The following is a 22,235-nucleotide window of genomic DNA, read 5'->3' on the forward strand; positions in this document are numbered from 1 at the left end:
ACTCACTGCTTCCGTTCAACCAAAAAACAATAAACAAACAAAAATTAATAACAGAGCCTCCTTTGGCCATGACCAATAACTTTCTAACAAAGATGAGGAAAAGAAAAATGGCTTTTAATGGCTGTGGCTCTTCTTGGTTCATTTTTGCATAATATTGATCTACAATGAAGGGTTTGGAAGGGGAGGGGAGGGGATGGAGAGGAGTCTAGAGTTATGGGAAAAATGTACAACTCGGCTTGCACAATGCCTCAGTACTGCAGCTCGCCAGCGTTCTGACCCTCTGTATCTCGGAGTCATTAGCTGGAGTCCCAGCCCTGCCTCCAGGAGGGGGGATTTGAACTCACGCACTGAAGTGGAGAGATTCGGGATTTTGAGCATGCCAGACAGAAGGGTCATTCCTCCTCGCTGATGAGGAGGACGCTTGTCCCCTGGGGAGGGGAAAACTGGATGAGTGACTGTCGCAAGATTCAGGCAATGGATGTGCTGCTGACTCAGGAATGGACTCTGACAGCCACCCTGCTTCAGTCCAGCCGCTCAGAGTGTGAGCAATTTTAGGGCAGCAGCATTGACAGGTACATGCAAAAGTTAGGGGAGAGTAGAAGTGAGAGGAAGAGGAAACGAAGGAGCAAATGCAACAGCAACTCCTTCTAGAGACATATCCAGACAAGAAACATTTTTCCTTAGTGCAACTTGATATTACGCAGCAGATAAAAGATGTGTTTATGGATGTGCATGTTGAGAACACCCACAGCACTGCTGAATGGATTTCAAAAGAGGATGTACATTGAAAAAACTGATAGACTAGGCTGGGTACATATGCACATCCACAATACTGCAAAACTCTATAAACTCATGGAAAGTATACACATCCACCCATACATGTATTTGCATGTGGGTGGTATTCTGCATAAATGACTGTCAACTTAAAATGCCATTCTCTAATTTAAATGCAAATTCTACCTCTGGTAAAATAAAAACATATTTTAAGCAGCTTATAGTGCCAACACATTATTCCCATGAATGATTCCTCGTAAACTATTTATGCCAACTGTGGGTTTGTTTTTTTTTTAATGATTTATTGGATGGTGAACGAAACCACTTAAACTATAGTTGTCTGTATGAATCAGTAATTTCCATGTTTCTAATTAAAATGTAAACAGCGTAATGAAGACATCAAGTTTTTAGGCAAATGTCTCTTCCAGTGCCACTTGGGGTATGGTAATTACTGAAGCAGATCTATGGATGCCTCTGAATCCCCTACAAGTCCAGATTAAAAGCATTACTGCTAAACCTGGCTTTCTACACGAGGGAATTGTGTACTGTAACCCATTCCCAGTTTGCTCACAGACGCACACTGGCACCACCTTAAAAACCTGGTCATTAAAAAAAAAAAAAATCAAAATGGAAAATAACAAACGAAGTAATTTATATTTAAAATGTTGATTATGAAACATTTACTGGCAATCAAAATGCTGTAACTAGATCTCCTCTGATTTGATTCCCTGCCATTAGCTTCTTGAAAAAAAGAAAGAAAAGGAAAGGAAAGAAAGAAAGACAGCAACCAAACAGTATCTACCTTAAATTTTAGGACTCAGATCTCGGTTGAGGGGTGGAGCAATAAGCTGATCCCAGATTCAAAGATAACATTAATTTCCAATATTTATTTTGTTTAAATCAATAGTTTAAATGAAGTTCACAACACACAAAATAGCAAAATTTAAAACTAATATATAATCCATGGAATAAAAAATGTGTCATTTTTCCCCTCTCATATTCAAGAATGTAAAAGTGCCTTTGATATGAAGCTGTAATCTGTTTTCACTTTTATTTCAGCATCTATTTCTCTCTGAAATTTGTCAAAATTTATCCTAAAGCAAATGACCTCTTACATGTGCTGAAGAAATACATCACCTCTTCTGCCTACAACTGTTAATTGAACTTCTCTCTGGAGCCTATTTTTCCAAGTTAACCAGCACACTTGCTTTACATATTTACTACCTAGCACTTGAAGAGTTCTTTTAAACAAAAATTATAATTCTGCACCGCCCCTCCCTCCACACACCCCTTAGAACTACTGTGGCCCCACTCACAGTTGAGTAGTTACAGCTGAAACCCGCAGTGACGTGAAAAGTCTAAAATGTCTGATAAAAGGAGGATTCTCCCTCCCCCATCCCACCCCCACTTCTGGACTCAAAGTCCACAGACTGACTGATATGGCCAATTTTCATATTATTTTTACATAAATGCTAGACAAGCATGCTGCTAAGGTTGGCTGTGGAATTGAAAATGGATAAGACATGTGAGTGTGTGTGTGTTTGGAAGGGGGTGACATGAGGCAGAGAAAGACGGCAATTTTTGTACTGTTATGTTTTATTACTAAAGTAATGCAGACAAATAAATGTATATCCACCATCCTGGGGTCAGAGGGAATGTTTAATCTAAAAGTGTTTCTACCACTTTTCCATCTGAAAACATGTCAGCTTTTTTTTTTTTTTTTCCTGATTTGGGCAAGGAGACATAGTATTTTGGGGTGGGGAGCAGTGGGACATGGAGAGAGAGAGAGGATCTGAATGAGGCATATTTTGGTGATGTTAATTTTTTTTTTTTAACACTGGAGGTTTTCTGAGGGAAGGAAAGCTGACTAAACAAGGCCAAGTGTTTTGTCGGCTTAAGGGTGATATCATGGTTGTGTTCAATATCAGAAGTGTTGCGAGTACAGGCATCATTTCTGTTCGCTTTGTGCCAGAAAGGTAAACACTGGATTGCATTGTGGATTAAAACAATAAGAAATCCCTTTCCTCTCAGGCTTTCAAGGCCGTGTTAATCGGGTGTAATTTTTAATGAACACTAGCTGCTTGGTACTCATTCAAGACATTTCATTAGAAGGTTATTCATTTTAAAAAATCAACGTTTCAACCATATTAAGCTGTAACCTTTCTTGAAATGTAAATGAATGGTTTAAATGAGAAGATTAATAAAGAAGGGATGTTCCAATTCCAAGCATGGCATGCTATGTATTTTTAAATTTGTCTATGCCAGATGCTGTCAGTCAGAACAAAAAACTGTCCAAGCAGACAATCTGTGCGTCTGAATGTTGATCATGTTGGAAAGTACAGGGGGGAGGGGGGAGTGTGTCAAGGATTCATGGTCCTTCATCTTTGCAGTAGAGCAAACACGTCTCTCAGTATAGCGACAGACAGCTGCTTCCACTTTCTAATGTGCCCTAACTTAGATCACTGAAAGAATTGTCAGCACTCAGAGAAACACACAAAGATAACACAGCCAGCTGCCATGGAGGGGAAAACAGCACAGCTCAGAAGAAATGGGATTTGTTCCATTTGCATGATGCGGCCTCCCCTGGGCCCCTTTCTTTCAAATCCAAAGCACAAAAGACAACACTTAACATATTTGCTTAAAGATGACAACCTCATGTTGATTTCATTTGGATGTAACAGTGTCAGGATTACAGATATAAGAATATATTATATCTGTAACAGAGACTGACAAATGTACCCATCAGTGGAACTGTCTGATTCATCTGCTTATACAGCCATTTTACCATCCCAAGGGTGCCATCTAAGTAGTAACTTTAGAAGACTGAAGGTCTAATTTTATTACACCACATTTCAACCTACTAAACAATATTATTTCTAAAATAGATCATTTTTATTGGAAGTCTCCCTGATGAAAAATCCAGTAGACACCAGAGAATTTATGAACTGTATGGGTCCTTTGAACTCAATATACTGCCCATTTTAAACAACTTTTCTTGCTGTATGGCAAAATCCCAGTATCGAATAAGTGAAAGTTAGAGAGAATATGTATGTTTTGAATGTCTAAGCACACTGATATACTAAGCAGATTTTATAAATAGAGAGAGAGGGAGAGAAAGAGATTGACTGATTATATGGACAACTATAAAAGCAGGTCTTACCTGGTCCATCTGAATAAATTCTTTGTAACTACTTACTTCTGTCTGTTCCATTATATGTCTTCCCTCAATACAGCATCCATACTTCAATAGCAACTATATGAAATAATCATTGCCTGTCAATATTTTTGGACATATACTCAATCCAATTTCCAGTATTCTTTAGGCAGAGGCCAAGACCAGAGAATGAGTTAGAGCTAAACTGGCTAGCCTCTAGTCATCATAATATGTAGAGCTTTAGGAAAAAACATGATTCTGACCTGAAGCCTACATACTTTCACAAATCTTTATTCTGCATGGCTTTTTGGCTTTATTTTTTAAGCAAATAAAAAGATCTAGGAGGATGTGACTGAATTGATTCATTTGTGTCTACATTACTCAGATTTACTTGATTGGAATTATGGGGGTGAGAATGGAGACACCAGGAGGAGGTAGAGAGGAAACCACTGTTCTGTCCACATATGCAGTACACACACAGACGCACATATACACACTCACACATAAACGCCTGGGCCACATTCAGTCCCGCAGCCCAACCAACTGACTTCCCATAATAAATGCTGGCTCCCTATGCTCCTGGCTTTGTCCAAAGGAACACTCTACTGCATGTTGCTATTTACTGGCAACAGTATAATTCACTCATTTGGTCTTGTTTTATAAAATACAGTTAACTGCTATATGTAAAATTTCTGCACAGCAGATGGTTACCAATCATTATTTTCCATTTGTTTGATTTCCAGTAAGACCAAGAAAAACTGTGGAGCAGTGACGCAAAGAAAACTAGCAGCCTGCACGATAACCCAACCAGTGCCAGAAGACACATTTAAAAAAAAAAAAAAAAAGGTTACTTTTATCACATAGTAGATTAAGGCTAAACATAATTTTGAGGGCTGGGGAGAGGTTATTCACCCCACCCTCATCCATAAAAGAAAATGCCATTTAATAATTTATTTTATTTCTTAGTATAAAATCCTCTAAGGGTTTGCCTGTATTTTTTTTAAGTGATCAAAGTTTCTAGAAGCAACTTATTATAACCATTAATGTTTGTCATCACACAGACTGAAATCAGTTTCTTTACCTCGAAGAGGCCCAGTTGTCTAACAGAAAACGGGAATAGGAGCCATTTGTAGACAAGTGCCCATGCACAGAAAATTAAGCTGTAAATATCTGGACCGGGTTATTACTGGAATCTGGAAACATCTGGGGCTACAGAACAAGCCAAGCCCCATTTCCACAATGTCCAGGTAATTGCTTAAATGATTTATACCTTACTGTTTCTATTAAAAATGTCTTTAAAGAGAAACATTTGTAGGCTGGGTTCTGCAATAAAAACTGGTATCTGATTTCACTTGTACAAAATTTTGTGAAAGATGCTACATTTCTTCAAGGACATGTGCAGAACGAAACTAAACCTGGACAAAGATGGAAAGTGCTAAAAGAAGGCGCAGTCAGTCACTCAAAGGAAACAATCATAACAGGCCAGCAAATTTAAGTGGCTTATTTGTGATGAGTTTTCATCCTAATCAAAAGAAGCCATTAAAAAATTCTCTTTATGCCCATGTGACAAATATATTAAAGCCATTTGGGGTGAACTATACCTCAATATCCTCTTTCAATTTCAGTTTTAACTAATTTCTCATAAATCTTGTCTACCAAATCTTCAACTGAGTATCATGCCAAACCTATCACATAAGGGACAAATAAGCATCCCCTCCCAGATAGACCTGGGACACTTAGTTATGAATTTGGAGAGATTTAAATTGGCTCACTTAGATGATAATTGTATGGAGCCACAACTGGCCCATTCAGAATGAAAGAGCCCATTCAGAATTAATGCTTTCAAATGTTTCATCAGTTTCTCTTCTGAGTACGTACACACACACACACACACACACACACACACACACACACACACACAGCTGTATTCATTGGAAATAATTTTATGTTTTATTTCAGATTTTAAGCCAAGAGGACAATTATAGCTTCGTATTCTTCAAGAATTGCCACGTCTGGACCTAACAAAAAATTCAGTGACTGACAGCTGTCAACTATGGTTATGAGGACAAGGGAGAGAAAAAAAACCAGCAACAAAATAAATGATTGACCGTAACTCATGGCTCATATTTAGTGACCACTAGGTTACATTACTACCCACTCTGGGGAATCACCCAATTTTTTTCTATGAGAGGACTAAAGGAAAAATGGCTGACATTTTAGGTATGAAGAATCTGCATGGATATTTTAATTTACTTAGTTTAAAACCCCACAACTTCCTAATTATAATCAGGTAAAATTTTAAGCCCATGTCTTTTAAATCCTCCTTTGATTTAGTTTGGCTGTTGGCAAGCCACCATCACAAAGCCTTTACAATACATAGTCGTTTCTCTCAATCTCACAGATTTCAACGTATAGTTAAACAATGTTAACTTGCTTGAAGATTACTGAATGGATTCCAAAAAACCCAAAAAGCTGAGTTAACAAAGGAACTAAACAGACTGTTACAAACTGCAAAAATGTTCTTGCTACTTTAAACCTATCGTTTCACAATCTTTATTATTCTACCTATAATGTCCTACATACTTCAATAGTAATATTGAAGCTTTTTGCTGAAGATGCAGTGTTTTCATGCAATTGACTAAACAACATTTGTTCACTGTGGCTCACTTAACAGCATATCTTTGTAATAATTTAGGTTCAACGATCAGCATTGCTGATATTTTCTTCTACATGGAGTATATGAGATCAACCTAGATTTCAGTATTAAGTGGTAAGATAACATCTAGAACTTTTCAGATCTGAAGAGCTCAAATTGGACGAAAACTAGTGAGCTTTCAGTAAAGGTTATAGGTTTCCTTAGTAAAATTGTGTTTTTAGAAGAATAACAATAGAGTCTTTGTTTTTTCCGAGTTCTTTCATGAAGCACTATGAACAAGCGCTTTTCTCTGATACATCTATCTTTAGGTTCATATACACACATATAAAATAGAAAACCTGTAAGATACTGTTGACTAACACATTACACTTTCAACATTTAATCAAATTGAATTTCTCTTAGAAAATTTTATAATGCTATATGCTGTAATATTAATGACAGGTTTAAGAAAGAAACTGACCCTTCCACAAGCACACAAACCCAGCCGGTAATGAATTTGAACCACTAGAAGACAGGGTCATTGGGTGTAACACCAGCTAAACTGTTTACTGCCCAGTATTTAGTACAATATAAATTAATAGTGTCAGACACTAAATATGAAACAAAACTGTCAATTAAAGTGTTAACCAAAGACATTCACAAACTACAGCGTGAATGAAAGTTATCGTATCAACTGTAAATCAGCTTACTTTGTATCTCACATCTTATCACCATCATGTTCCCAAGGAAATCTGTTTTGAGTACTGCCAAGCACATATTTGCACACTGCCTATTTATCAGAGAAAGGACAATTTAGAAAGAAATGCTTTAGGAGGTACTGATTTCCTACGTTCAACCAAAGGCTGAATAACCACATGTCAATCAACCCTATGTTGGCAAGAAGTCGATTTGGAAATCTCCACATCTAATATTTTGTGATTCTTTACCCTCAAAATTTTCTGACTGCAGACACAAAAGGAAAAATATTTAAATAGGTAAAGCATAGTGATTTGAAGCCAAGTGTTAACTGCCTATAATCTAAATAGGCTATAGATTTTTGTTCTGTAAGATTTTAAAGATAGCATTATAATGTTCTGCCTTTATAAAATAGTTTAAATGATATCCTACCCAGAAATATGAAAATAGAATAAATGACCATAAGCTCTTTTTTAGGAATACAATTATAAAACTACTTTCAGGATAACAAAAAGATTATAAAGTCTTTCTTTGGTAATTAAATTACATAAAGAATATAGAAATTTCATTTTTAAATGAAACACACAATTTTAATGTATCTGTTCTTTAAGTACTTTTAAAAGCCATCTTCCAATTTTTTTTAAAGATTCATAAAAGATTAACCAAGTGATAGTCTCCCACACTTTTATCAATTCATGTCACCATTTACTGAACACCTATTATAGATCTTGTACACACATGTTGAGGAAATTAAAAATAAAAAATGAGTTAGATATAGTCTGCTCTCAAGAAGTTTCCAGTTTCATAAATGAGAAACACGAATGCCCAGCAATCTACAGAGAAAGATGATGGCACGTGATCAAAAGGAGATTTTTTTTTTAAGTGCTTAGGGAATATCAAGCAGATGTTGAAGTGGATCCTGGTTAGGGTGGCTCAAGGAGTTTTCATAGATGATGCAACATTTTGAGCTCGATGTCAAAGTCCTGGTAAGATTTCAACAGGTGGAGAAGAGCATTCCAGGGAGTAAAAAGAAGATAAACAAAGACTAGTTGGGGATAAAGTAGAGAAAAGATGGAGTTCATTCCAGTTTGATAAACATCTAACTTTCATACTGATTTTGACACATTTTGAAAATGACTGGAAGTCCCAGCTCCATAACCACTAAAGTTAATCTGCTTGTCAGTCTATTTATATCACTTACAGGGAAAAAGCACTAGCTAACAAATACTCATCAACTCTCAGGATATTAGAACTGCTGACACACTTGCTTGCAAACAATTAGTAAGCATATTTAATGAATGGTTACCATCCCTCCTGAAGGGCTTAACAAAGTGATAAATGGTCCTTGAGCTTCCTTCACTGTTTCCAAGACAATTTCTGGAGTTTCTTAAAGAGAAACAACAATGTTTTTTCATCAGCCATTGGCCACTAGCAAGATTCCAAGTTACTCAAGCTCACTAGTTGATGACTAAGCAGTCACGGTTTATATAGAACTGAAAAAAAAAATCTTACTAGTCATTGGATTGCCTCTCCTTTTATAAGAAAGTAAACTGAGGCTCAGAGAGGTTAAATGACTTACCCAAGGCCACAAATATGATAGACTGCTGGCATCTGCTGGCACTTTTCTTCACCACTGTCACTTTCCTGAAGTACTCTTACCACCATGGTGGCAATGTTCTTAAGATTCTTCATAGACTGTTGTTGAACTTTAGCCAGACAGTGAACTATCTCGAATATGTATCATTACATCCAATTGTAAATAGATATCTCAATTTTTATGACTTCAAACCAGAAAAAATGATATTTTTTAAAAAGCAAAAAGTTTAAGATCTCATGAAATGTATAAATTTTGGTTCAGAGAAGTGATTCAATCCCAACTTATGTTAGAATCACTGGGGGAGAAAAAGAAATTGGTCATTTCTCAAAGCTTCCATTGAACTGGTCTGAGGTAGGGCTTTGGCAAGTTTCTTTTGTTTATTCTGTTTTTGGTCATTAAGGTATAGCTAGCATTTATATAGTAGACATGAAATGCATCATCAAACTTTGCTCAAATCAAATCAAATCATGTATCTATCTAGTTTAATGATTTGAACTCCCACAAAGGCCATAAATGCATTTTTTTCCAAGAGAAATCTTAAAAAAGATACACCCCACTCCTCAACGGATTTTCTTCTATAACTTCATTTGAGGTGTAACCAAATTGAGTATGTGAAGGAGAAAAAAGAGTCTAAGAGTAATATAAATCATCTTTAAAAGCATGAATACTCTTTATACTTTTTTTTAAATTATAAGGAAGAAAAAGGGGGAAATAGTTCTTTTAATTTGAGTGATCACAAATCCCATATATCCAAGATTTGGTATAGAACCTGCCATTTTAAAAAAGGAGAATATAACTTGTTTAGATTGTAGTGCTGTGTGCTAATTAATGTGCACTAGTCACTAGTTCCTAATAAATGATGTTTTCTTGTATAATTATATTAGGAGTTAATTTTTAAATTGCCAATATCATTTTTAGAAAAAGCCACATAAAACCAGTCCTCACTTAGTTTCTTCAGTCCATTCTGCCTCTAGCTGCTTCCCCAGTCCTGCAGGTGGTCTTTCACCTTCTGTCCATGCCCAGAAATGCCGCTGCACTTCCCTCCCAGCACACAGTCCAGTGTCTCCTTAATCAATTCAGACTACCTCCTCATGATCTAAATATCATATTCCAGTGGGTAAAGTGAAATTTGATTTTCCAGATGATCAAGTAACAAACAGCCCTACAGATAAACACTAGGAAAAAAGAAGGAAAAAACAACAACAACCTCAGTCCCCTGAAGCAGCACACAGGTATGGGTAAGAATGAATTCCAGGAGCAGGAGGATGCATGAGATAGCAAGGTTTCTGGTGAGTCTGCAAACAGTAAAATAGATAGAAAATAGTTCCTCTTCTGGCCCCAAGCACAAAGACACCTGAAGAGTTGATTATTAGAAATAGATAAACATAAAAATATATATGTATTTAGATGCACATGTGCATTACAATTATACGTCAGCAACACCTCCTGGATGGTAGCTTAGTAGCAGTGGCACTTTGATATAGTAGAGTGGATTTCACGGAAACAATTATATTAGGGCAAAACCGGGGATTTTTGCCATCATTATAAACAAAACCTTTACCACATGTTATACCATTTTCACTGTGTATTTTTAAAAAATAAACAATACAAAATAATTTCCTGTAAAGTCTTTTTACTTTGGTGATAAAACAAAATAAAACAAGGCAAAAATTAAAAATAAAACAAGGATTAATGCACTACATGTATTCATTGAGGACTTATTAAAAGAATGCAGCATAATAAAGAACTTTCAGTATTAGATTTTTTGCCCTTAAAACTTCAACTGCTTAAATATTATTGATAGAGATTTCATACTCACAGTAAAAAAAAAAAAATCCTCAAAGGGATTTTGCATAAACAGACTTATTCTTTTTCTAGAAAGACATTAGCTCAGTCTAAACATCTATTTCTCAATAAGATTATTTAGTGCTACTATCTTACCATCCATAAGTAAATTCATATTGATGATTAGATGATTAGTACTCTTAGAATTACATAAAACTTATTTTTTCCAATAGGGAACACCTACCATATTCTTAGTACATTTAAAATCTTTCCATAGAAAGAACAAGTACTGCTCGTAAAGGCATATAAAATACCTTCTAGTTTATCAGACAAAGACTCAGGCCATGTGGGGTCCCAATGTCTACATTTGGGTCATATTCCTCTCAAAAATGTTGCTTAATTCGCTGAATAATGCAAACAGAAAATCTCTCTTTAAAGAACTTTATACCAACACTATTCAAGGAGGATACCACGGTAAGGGCTAGGGGGATTAGACCTACATCTTTTGTAAGCTGGGCCTAAAATTGACTCCAGATTTGTGACTGATGAACAGAAAGTCAGTTTTAATACAGATGTGCTTTAAAAAGTAAAAATGGCTATTATTCTTAACAAGTTACATATTGAGTATTATTCTTTAAAAATGACTCATAAAATATCTTTTTAAGTACTTAAAGTCATGATTATGTTCTACTCTTTACCTCTGCTTGAATGTAATTTTTCATTTTCCCGGAAAGGATACATTTTCTAACAACCCCGTTAACCTAATTACTCATAAAGAAATACCAAAAGTGTCCCTGACATCGATACCTTCTAAAGAAATGTATCTGTGCACACGCACAAGAGCATCTTCCATTTAGATAATCAGAACTACAATTTTTATTTAAAAGATTCCTTTAGATCTATGTAATTCCTGGCAGTAAAATTTATCACAAGCACAACATTTGCAAACAGTAAGACTGCCCTATCCATATCTTTATTTCTTCAAATATTTGAATTCAAAAGTATTAACTATTAAGCTTAAAAGACCAGTAGTACTCTATTTAATGGTATTTGTTTGATCTTAAATGGGGATTGTAATGAAAATGCCTTCAATCTTAAAGGAACCTTTTATCCTATTCAGAATAATTACCTTGTAAAATTAAAATCAGTGAATCATACCTAATTAAGATTTATAATTTAGCATCATTCAGGTATATGATCTAAGAGAAAGAATTTATAATGTTAACTTCAATTTGAAATGGAAAGGGAGAAGAATTGAATAAAAGGGAAACAGAACAGCTATTTTGTGGATATTGGCGCACTATATTGCCATATATTTACTCCGATTTCTGATTTAACCCTTTTTAAAGCCAAATATTTAATATGAAGACAACATACTAAAGGATAGGAGTGAGGTGTGAAAAGAAGGTTCCCAACTTAAATTATACTACAGAATTTGTAGATAGGGTATACAACATAGAACATTAACAAATGTGGATTGTGGCTAATACCTCTTAAAAAATCCAAGTTTACAATGCCTTTAATGCAAAAGATTCCTAAACTTGGGGTGAATTTATAATTAAATGGAACACTGTAATAACAGTTATTTCCAAGCCTTCTTTCATTAAAGTACATGTAAACTGAGAGAGCAATGCCTTGCTATCACACAGGGCAAAGATTTTTCTTCTTAGGAGGTCTCATATATAGTATTTTTCTCCACCAAGTCTAAAGAGGCATTCAAAATAAGTTTTTCTTCTTCAGAAATATCTTTAAAGCCCCCCCCCCGCCAACCCCCACCCACCCCCAACACACCAGTCTTGGATTACATAAAAGAATAGTTACTTTTCTGAGCTCTTTGATATTTCTCTTCCTGGCAGAGTCATCTGATGTGGGAAATATCTTTTGAAAATAAATGGTGCAACTTCAAGCGCACTCAGATCCATTACTTGCTGGACATTCCATCGTATCTCAGTTTTGATTTGAAAAAGCCGCTTGACTTCAAAATTTCATTTTAGGGATCTCTATATGAAGCTTCATCTCATTGAGCAGTATCTTGGGAAGCAACAATGTAAATGTTTTGTCCACCCATCAACACAGAATGTTCAAACCAACTAGGGGAAGGAGTTACAGATGGTGACTCACTTTTCAGGGAGAAGGGGATTGTTCCAGTTTAAGTTCAGACACCAAGTTCACAGTTCGAATATAACATCCTGCAAAGTTAATGTTACTACATGAAACAGTTATTTTTCATCTTTAACACAGCTGTCCCCACATGTTTATACAGCTACAATGCCACTTCCTAATGTCAAATATCAATATTGCTGCTACTATAACAAGGTAATTATTTTTGTGTCTGCCCCTCTTCCCTAACTCAGTGAGTTGTGCTTTTATTTCTCAATGGACAGCAACTTTAGGATTCCACATTAAAAGTAGTTACTTCACTTGTGCTTGAAACTTATGTGGGGTAGTGGTGGTACAAGGCCAACAGAGAAACTCCCAAGATCTTATTTCAAATCTTACTAAAATCCTCCCAACCTATATTTAAGTATGTACCTGCCTGCAAACAGTTACAAAACACAGAGTTGCTTTTAAGAATATTTGAACAAAAATTCACGTGCTATGTGGGAACACATATCAGGCAAAAGGCAACAGAAGATAAAGGAAAATATTTCAGTCACCAGTTCATATACAGAAAGAGGAAGATACCTCATGGCCCATTTTCCCATAGAGGCTCTTACACAACAACCATTAGTACCTCTTTAGGCAGAGGTACATGGAATAACTGTGGAACAGTCAGTCTCCAAATAGGAAACCCAGTGACTTCCACAAAGCAGGCCCTTGATAAAAGTTTGTGGGTCATGAAGGTAGGGCTGGCTTCATTGCCCTGAGACCTGGGCAGGCCCACAGATCCCACGCAGAAGGACCCTGCTCTTGGGCTTAATGTTCTGCTGTTGCTGTCTTGAATTCTTAATAACAAGGTGCCGCACATTTTAATTTTGCACCAAGCCCAGAAATTATGTAGCCAGCCCTAGGTGAAGGTGACAATGTGTGTTGATGGTAAGGATAATAAATCAGAAGAATTGCAAAAAGTTTACAGCAACATCTAGAAACCAAGGGCTTCACATTACACTACTTTAAAATGTTTATTTTGAATGTTACTGTTTCCATGAATAGTATTTCCTAATGAACCAAAGCATTAAAGTAGAGGTCATTCTCAGATGAGTTTACTGTCATATGTATACGGCATTTAATCGACTGTCAGTTGCTTAAAAAGCATCCAATTGACACAAGGCATACATTAAATGGTGGGGGGATGGGGGAGAGATTTCTTGGTTTCGGTGTGTCAAATAAAATGCAGCTTCTGTTCTCTTGCCAGCAATATAGCCACAAGTGGAATGGGATAAATATATAAATTACCAGCAGGAATCAAAACTCATAGGAAAGGAACTGAATAAAGGTATTTTCAGCATTAAGATACTGAAAAGAAAACATTTTGCAGGTATTTTAAATTACGTATTCTGCAGTAAGAAAATATTTTGTAAGTTATATATCACTAGTGACTTTTAAAAAATACTATTCATATGGAAATGAGAACAAAATTCTAACAAGAAGCAATTTTTCCAATATCATTTAAAAAATACGTTCTAAAAAAGATTTCCCAGCATAAAAATACAAATACTTAAGCCAGGTTGCAGGGTAAAAAAAGTATAACCTTGGGCCTTCCTGTAATAAGTCATGCATTCTACTTTCAAGATGTATCAGTTTCAAAAATGATTGGAAGCAGTAATGCTATAAATGCTTTGTGAAAGTCAGAGTAGTTCAAATAGAAGCAAACATATCCCTTTATACATATATTCCACATAAATACATTTCCGTTGAAATTCTCCTTTGAATTCACTGCTTCTAAATATACTCTGAAATAGCAGCCCACCATATGCATCGTTAAGCAAAGTGTCAATATCCAAATAACAAGACAACAAGCAGATTTGTTGCATAAAATATGTAAATATGATTAACAGAAAGTGCCATATGATATCTCATGTCTGGATGGTCTCTGATCACCTATCTTTTCTGCCGGCTCAGTCACTTAACTAAGACCATCGTCAACAGGTACGGTACTCGGGTGTTGTGCACAGGCAGAGCTCCTGAGCTGGCATCTGTGGTGCTGCCCTGAGGAAACTTACCATACCCACCTGCTTTTCATTTGCTCCAAACTTACAGTACAATGTGGTTTTTTTTTTTTTCCATATTCTTGCCTACCTTTTTAAAATTTCCACTATCTGCATTTCCTCAAGAACAACTGTCATTTGAATGATAACATCAAAAACATCAAAAGGATCAGAAATCAGCAATCATATCAAAGCAGCTATGCTTGAAATTTCTATAAGTTAAATGAAAAAGTTGGTAAAAATTCAAGTTTAGGGGGAAAAAGAAGAAAATTACGAAACCTCACCATGAAAAGCACTTGCTAAACAGGCATTTATTTGCAGTCTTTCAAAAAAAAAAGTCTTTCATTTTAACAGATTTTAAAAAATTAGCTATAATCTGGTGTGTGTGTGTGTGTGTGTATGAGAGAGAAAGAGTTAATTGAAAAGTGGAATAATGTTTGGATTTGAAGTCTTCCAAGTAGTATCCAAAAATAATTTCTAAGTTCAATTGATTTTAATAAAGCATTAGATCTTGTATATCCCAAATGAAACAGACAATAATAATAAGTTTTTTAATTAAAAGAAAAAAATGCATTGTTTTCTGTGCCATTTGTTTATTCTAGTTTATCAGTGACCAAAGATAAAAAAGCAAGTATGCTGATTAATCAAGTCTTACTGATCAGTAGCACGTCAATATTTCACACAAATGTCTGCAGAACTGTGTCTCCCAATCCAAAATTTATAAATAAATTCCTGGTAATTAAAATTATTAGCTCTGCAATAATAAATGGTGTACTTCACAAAAGAAGTATGTAAAATTTGTTCTCAAGCATATATTGATCAAAGACAAAACTGCAAACATTTCTATCAAACTAAGGTTCTAAGAACAAACTAGAAAGTACAAAACATAAAAGCCTGCAATTGTTTCAAATACACCTAGCAATTCTGTTGATTTGGACCATTAAAACTGATTATTTAATTAGGCAATCATTCAAGGCATCCAAACACACACAGACAAAAACAGCGAGTTATTAGCAATAGCCGTCTTCACCTTGAGATGAAAATTCTGAAAAATGTTGCAGACACTTAAACTTTCAGGATCTGCCCCATGCATAAACTAAGCAAAATACTAAATTCTAAAAGGCAACAGCCCAAAACTCAGGGGGAAAAAAAGAATTTACTTAAATAATATCACTCATCTGTTTTTTCAGGTGGCTAATGTTTTAAACCATCTTAGAAATGTCAAGTTATAATACATATTGTCTCTAGATTCTTGGAAGTACTATTTCCTTTCTCCCCTCTGGTCATACTCTTGTACTATCTAAAAGTAATTAATGAAAATTTTGCTCTCTTACATGTCTATCAGGAGTACCTGCCTTCACAGTTCCTGCCTAACATGAATAAAAACAACAAAAAAAAGACTTTCCATTTATTGGGGGAAAAAAAAGTACTGGAAACTCAGCTGTAGGAGTCCTTAATACAACTAAGGAAAAAAACTCCTATGTTTTCACTCAGAAGACATCAGAGACATTTTTAAGAATTTCACTGATTCGCTGCAGTCAGGAGAAAGAAAAATACTCTGTTTTCAAAAAAGGGTGGTTCCTGAAATAATTCCAAAGAGACTCTATAAAACAGTCTTTTTAGGAGAAGAAAAAAGCAAGTCAACTCACACATACAGCTTCCAAGCTTCCAAACAGAAGTCTTAGCCTCTTCCAGGAAAACAACAGTGAGACTTTATTACCCTCTTATGATTCTTTCATTTCAGACATGATTAATTAGCAAGTATTACACTTCCCCAAACTCCCACCACACTCTTTGTGATCTATCAGCCTAGTTGTTGATAGACTCATATGAAATAGCAAGTAGCCACCAGCAGTAAAAGACAAGTGTCCAAAAACTCTATTTCAAAGAAGGCACACTTCTCTACTACCTCTGCCTCCCCAAATGAAGCAGGCTGTTTTTAACTGCTTTCACCAAAAAAAATTTTTTAACTTGTCATTTTCTTGATAATACCGTTTAAAGTTTGAATAATACATGCAATATCCTCAGTGTTCAAGAATATATGGCATATTTCATGTGTTACCTACCTATATTTTTTAAACTGAAATTCCAAAAGTCTTGTGAGTCCCTGTAGTTCATACTGATAACCATCCACGTGCACAATTAATAAACAACAGAGATGATGGGAGCAAGCATGTTTTGGGAAATAGTTTTTATTGCAAAAAATGTTTCTTTCCCAAACAGAAGCTAATATGTCACACTTACAATGAAGATGGGAAACAGAAGTAAAGGACTAAAAGAGAAGATGAAGGGAAGAGAGCCACTCTGAAATCTGAGTGAATGAAAACTCTCTGTATATTGTTCCAAAACCCTGTTTCAAAATAATTTTCCCTTTAAAACAACATATTCCAAATGTCCCTGTGAACCAAAAAGCCAGCCATAACTGAATGTACTATAAATATGTATTTTACTAATCATCAATTTATAAAGGCTGAAGTTTCCCCCTTCAACCTTTCAACTGTTATATCCAAAAAACTTCACACGTAGTACAGTACTAATAAATAGATCCTGTTGGTTCCAGGAAACATTTTTTAAAATCTATTCTGGTCAAAATATCCTTGCTTTTTTTCTGTTGTATTAAATTTAGGATCAAAAACATCAAAGCAGCTTCCACCTCGGACCTAACTTTAGAGGATCAATGTGACAAGGCAGTCCCTGATAGATGTTTCTCTTGATAAACGACTTGTTCAAAAGAGACATTGTAGCTTTCATTTCCTGACCACAACACACTTTTAATTTGCAACAGCAGAGCTGCCAGAGTGTGAGCATTTGCCCACTTTCCAGCCTTTTAGGTTTGTAGCTCTGGCTCCTATAGGCCACACATTTGAGACAAACAAAATCTAAAAATAATCAGAGTTATAGAATTACAAAATAGGAGTCACTAATGCCACTCTATACATACGCACAAGTGTCTACTTTATAGATGTATATATAAACTTTTCCTCCACAGAATTCTGGTGTATGATAACAAGCTTCCTGAAAGAACATCACTTGCACAACGGGCATTTAAACACACAGGGAAATTATGTGACTATTATTTAATAGTAAGCGGAGACGGGTGGGGGGGCAATTTATACACTTAAATCTGCTGTTAAATGTCATGAATTATATGACTGCCTACCCCATCATGTTTTTTACATATTACTGCAATGATTATTATTACTACTACCCAGAAATCAGATTTAAGTATCAATACGGTGAACAGTCAAACCATCCAATTTCTGCTCTCAGCACATTGTCCGAGCTCCGATTTAAAATTTATAAATGTAATATCCTCCTCATCACAGGCAGCAGCCCAATCTGCTCTGAATATATATTACAGCTTTAACATCACAGAGGGAAATCGCCCATCTGGCAATCCCATTCGCTCCGACAGCTCCAGGGGAAAAAAAGCTGTGCTCTCTCCTCCTTAAAACATTTCTCAGGGCAAATTATGTGCATCTAAAATAAACAGTCTTCTTATTGATCGCTTCAAAGTCAACAAGTTCCAAATGCAAAATTCAGTCAAATCCTTCCTATCGTGTAAGAGTGGTGTGTGTTTAGCTCAATAGTCACCAGAGTCCAACCAGAAGTGTCTGTCGCGCATCGGCTCTTGTAGTCCCTTTCCTTGTATTCACATTTGTGTTATGAGACAGCAGTAACCGCGGCCACATTACAGACCCCTGGTAGCTTTGCCCCACTGCTATTTCTTTCTTTCATATTCTCCCTTTCCTTCTTTCTCTCTTTTCAGGGTGAATGCATGGTGGTGGGGGTATATGTGACCAAAATAAAACAAAACAAAAACAGAGTTTAAAGTGGGCATATCCTTTGGTTATGAAGAATACTTTTAACATCTTTTTGTTGTTGTTCCCTCCTAGTCTTAATTGAATATCACAAAAGTGTACACATGGCATGGTCACAAGAGCTATTGAAAACCTCCCTCACTCCATTTATCTGACCTTTTTTTTTTTTTTTTTTTTTTTTTTTTTTTGTAAAGAAAGAGGAAAGAGATTTCAAACAAAGTCAATTTCAGTGCCTGATTATTTAATTCTGTCGCAGGTTAAAAGTAAGAAGCACTGACAGGCAGACAAGTGAATGGCAAGGGGAAAAAAAAAACTATCACTGTTTCTCAAAAGGCACTACAGACTTTTAAGCAATCAAAATATATTTTTTATTTTCATGTAAAAAATATCCTTTCACTCACTCACCCAAAAAACCACATTCAGAAAAACTGATTACTCCACAAAGTGGAAGAGCAGAGTCAAATTGCATTAATAGATTGAAAAATAAAATTCATACACTTCTGTGTGTGTACATATATATATTTTTTCATTAATAAGCTGTTTTTCCCCACACTCCTGCCCTCTCCCCTCTCCACCCAGCCCCCTCTCCAAAAAAACCCACACTGAGTTTAACTAATTTACATACGATTTGACTTCAGCGGTTATCCTAGTGCATTACTAGTAACGTGTAACTTTGGGATTACAGTTAAAACCGATAAAGGTGGACTCCAGTAATCTATTAATCAAAACTGAAATATACAAACAAGTGATAGCAAAAGCAAACAAGCATTTTGACAGATTAAAATGTACATATATATTTTTAAAAGGAATTCTATATCATGAGCAGCTGCTTTCCAAGCAGAGTCTTCAATGGTTTTATCATGCTATTTAATTTGTCTTTCCTATTTAGATGCAAAGGAAGTAAATTCCAAAACTGACATACCATAAACACTGGTGCTACTGATCATTTCTTGCTGGCAGCACAAAAAGCTGAATTGGATTTCTCACAAGCAGGAATTCCAAAGGTTGCTTTTCATTAAAGCCACTTTTCCTCTCAGCTATCAAATGTCACTGCCTTGAAACGTGGGCCCTTTCGTCAGGTATTCATTTAACCTACATGCATATAATTAAGGGGGAAAGCAACATCAACAAAAAGGGGATCTCAGATCACAGGAGAAGAAAGAAAGGAAAAAAAGCACATGACCAGGAATGCAAGTCCATGTCAATTTCACTCACTCCCATTGAAACTAACAAGAGCTCTGGGGAGGACGGTAATAGGATCAGTGGATTGTATATACCATTAAATTATACATCTTTCTCTCCCGTTCCTTGCCAACAATACGCCCACCACGCTGTACCCCCTCCAAGATGATATGCTTACATTTTTCTGCAACCGATCTTCTGACATTTTCACGTTCCCCCAGCCACGAGATTGTAATTTAACCTCAACTTTTTGTGTGTGCAAGATTCTTATTTACACTTCTTATTTACTTAGAAGTTAGTTCCCGAAGAAAGTCTAGCCCCACCCTATGGCACTGCTTTCTTTTTCTTTTCTTTTCTTTTTTTTTTTTTTTTTTGAAGTAAAAAGATAGTAATAAGTAAGCCCAATATAGCGGAAAATGAGATTCTTGCAACCGCGAACTCTTAATCCCACACTATTGTTACAATGATTAAGCAGCAAAAATATGCATTATAATGTTTCAGGGCTACTTTGTACAGAGAAATTAGACAGCAGGTTGGCGTACAGAATAGAAACGAGTGCAAATTAAATTTAATGTTAACGGCACAACTCGAAGATCTCTCTTCATTACAGGTCTTGGATTTATTTATATTCTTTAAAAATTAAACAAACAAAAACAAAAACAAATTTAAACAGATGGTAGAAAACTAGGAAGCTCCTCTTACCTGAACGCGCGGAGCGAAAACCCGATAGGTTAGCGTAGCATCGATCCGATGTGTTTGCTGATGAATGGAAGCTAGGGTTAAGTGAAGGTGCCTATGATTTGAAATCATTCCAAGTTTTTGAAGGGAAGACGGACTGCAGCCTCTGCCATGTTGGAATTTCAAACCCAAAACAGCTGCTTGGAAGGAGCCAGCATGCCAGAGGCTGGGCGCAGGCGCAGAGCGCCGCCGAGCCAAATTCAAATCACTTTCACACTAAGAGCCAAAGATCAGTTTTCAAAGGAGAGAGGGAGAAAGAGACCGAGGCTGCCGTGAGGGAGAGAAGACGGGAGGCAGTGGCGAGAGGCGGGCTGTGGAGAGAGACGGGCAGCGGGAGGACCGAAAGGGAGAGGGAGAGGCGCACGGAGCCCGCGGAGCTGGAGGGGGAGAAAGGGAGGCGGGAGGCGAGCGGCGAGCGAGCTAGAGACGCGCCAGAGATTCATGGGCAGGGAGGGCTCAATGGCCGCGCCGCGCTGGCCGGCCGGCCGCTCGGGTCATGTTACACGGCCGGGGCTGCGGCGGCCGCCCAGCCTCGCCGACGCGCTCACGCGGCCCGGAGGGGGCCCCGAGGTCATGATTACGCGCGCGGGGAACCGGAGCTCTCCTGCCTGCACTCTCAGGCTGCCCAACCTGGGGAAAGGGGAGCGATGCCTCAGGGGGAAGGGGCGTTTCTTTCCCACGCGTGACCGGCCGGCCCTCGCGCTCCGAGCCCGCTTTGGAGGGCTCTCCGGCCCGCCGCCCCTCCCTGCCGGCTCCGGGCCCTCTCGACAGCTGCGGCCCAACCACCCTTCCCCACCCACCACGACTCCGCGCACAGGACGGGATCTGGCCCCGAGAGCCGGGACCTCACCCGCACTCTCCCCTGGCCCCCCAGCACCAGGCAGAAAATGACTTTATCTGCCTAGAGGAGGCAACTTCGGGGAGAAAATCCGAATTAGCCCAGTTCCCCTCCCCCGCTGCCCTGTGAATAAATAAAATCCTGAGTGTCTAGGTGTGCGGTCCACTCTCCCGCTCTCTGGCTCCCCTCCCTACCTCCCCCAGGCGGCTCGGGCAGGGGAAAGCAGCGCCCGGGGGCCCCGATGCGGGCGGCTGGTGCGCTGGCATAGACGTTAGGCTTCTGCTTTCCCAACCCCCTTCTATGGAGCAATCTGGGGACCCAGGATTGGGAAGAGAGTAGGGGCTTTGTGGTGCTGGGAGCTGAGGAAGAATGAAATGTGCAGTTGAGTGTGTTGCTGCATCCCAGGGAGCAATGCAGTGCTGATTGTCTGTTGCTGAGATAGCCTTTTGTTCGGAACATAAGGTTTAAGAAACACACACACGTTTTCTGGGGTCTCTTGTTAGATGTAAATGTGCTGCATCCAGACGCTTACTATGCAGTGTAAGCTCAGTTGGTTTACTAATCACCCCGCCCCACCCCCAAACAACCAGGATCATTTGAATGGGAACCTCATTCAGACTTCTAGAATGCGAGTATTGCCTTCAACCTATTTCATTCTAGACTAGCCAACCATCCAACTGAGATAATAAAGCAAACAATAACATTTGATCATGATGTCTACGAGATAATGTGACCGGCAAAGTTCCTTAGGAATTGTAATGAGAAAGAGAGTGAGTGGGGTAATAATTTCCTAGTTTTCATTAAATATGACTTTAATAGATAAGTGGTAAGTTTATACTTTGGCCAGATGGACATCCGGTCCTCTAT

At 37.4% G+C, this 22,235-nt stretch overlaps 1 protein-coding gene across 3 annotated transcripts in view; it reads right to left on the minus strand.

Annotated features, from left to right (window-relative positions):
• FIGN (fidgetin, microtubule severing factor) overlaps nt 1-20,980 on the minus strand; it is a 117,571-nt gene extending 96,591 nt beyond the window's left edge. For 2 of the 3 annotated variants that reach the window (XM_010982447.3, XM_031451554.2), the window contains exons 1-2: nt 20,495-20,980; nt 19,533-19,702 (exon numbers count right to left, since the gene is read on the minus strand). In XM_010982447.3, the coding sequence (XP_010980749.1) occupies nt 19,533-19,557 (25 nt within the window). In that variant the 5' untranslated portion in view covers nt 19,558-19,702; nt 20,495-20,980. The other variant, XM_031451553.2, reaches the window with a different exon arrangement.
• Nucleotides 20,981-22,235: the final 1,255 nt, after the last annotated feature.

This window comes from Camelus dromedarius, chromosome 4 (assembly GCF_036321535.1).
Source record: "Camelus dromedarius isolate mCamDro1 chromosome 4, mCamDro1.pat, whole genome shotgun sequence".
Lineage (NCBI taxonomy): Eukaryota > Metazoa > Chordata > Mammalia > Artiodactyla > Camelidae > Camelus > Camelus dromedarius.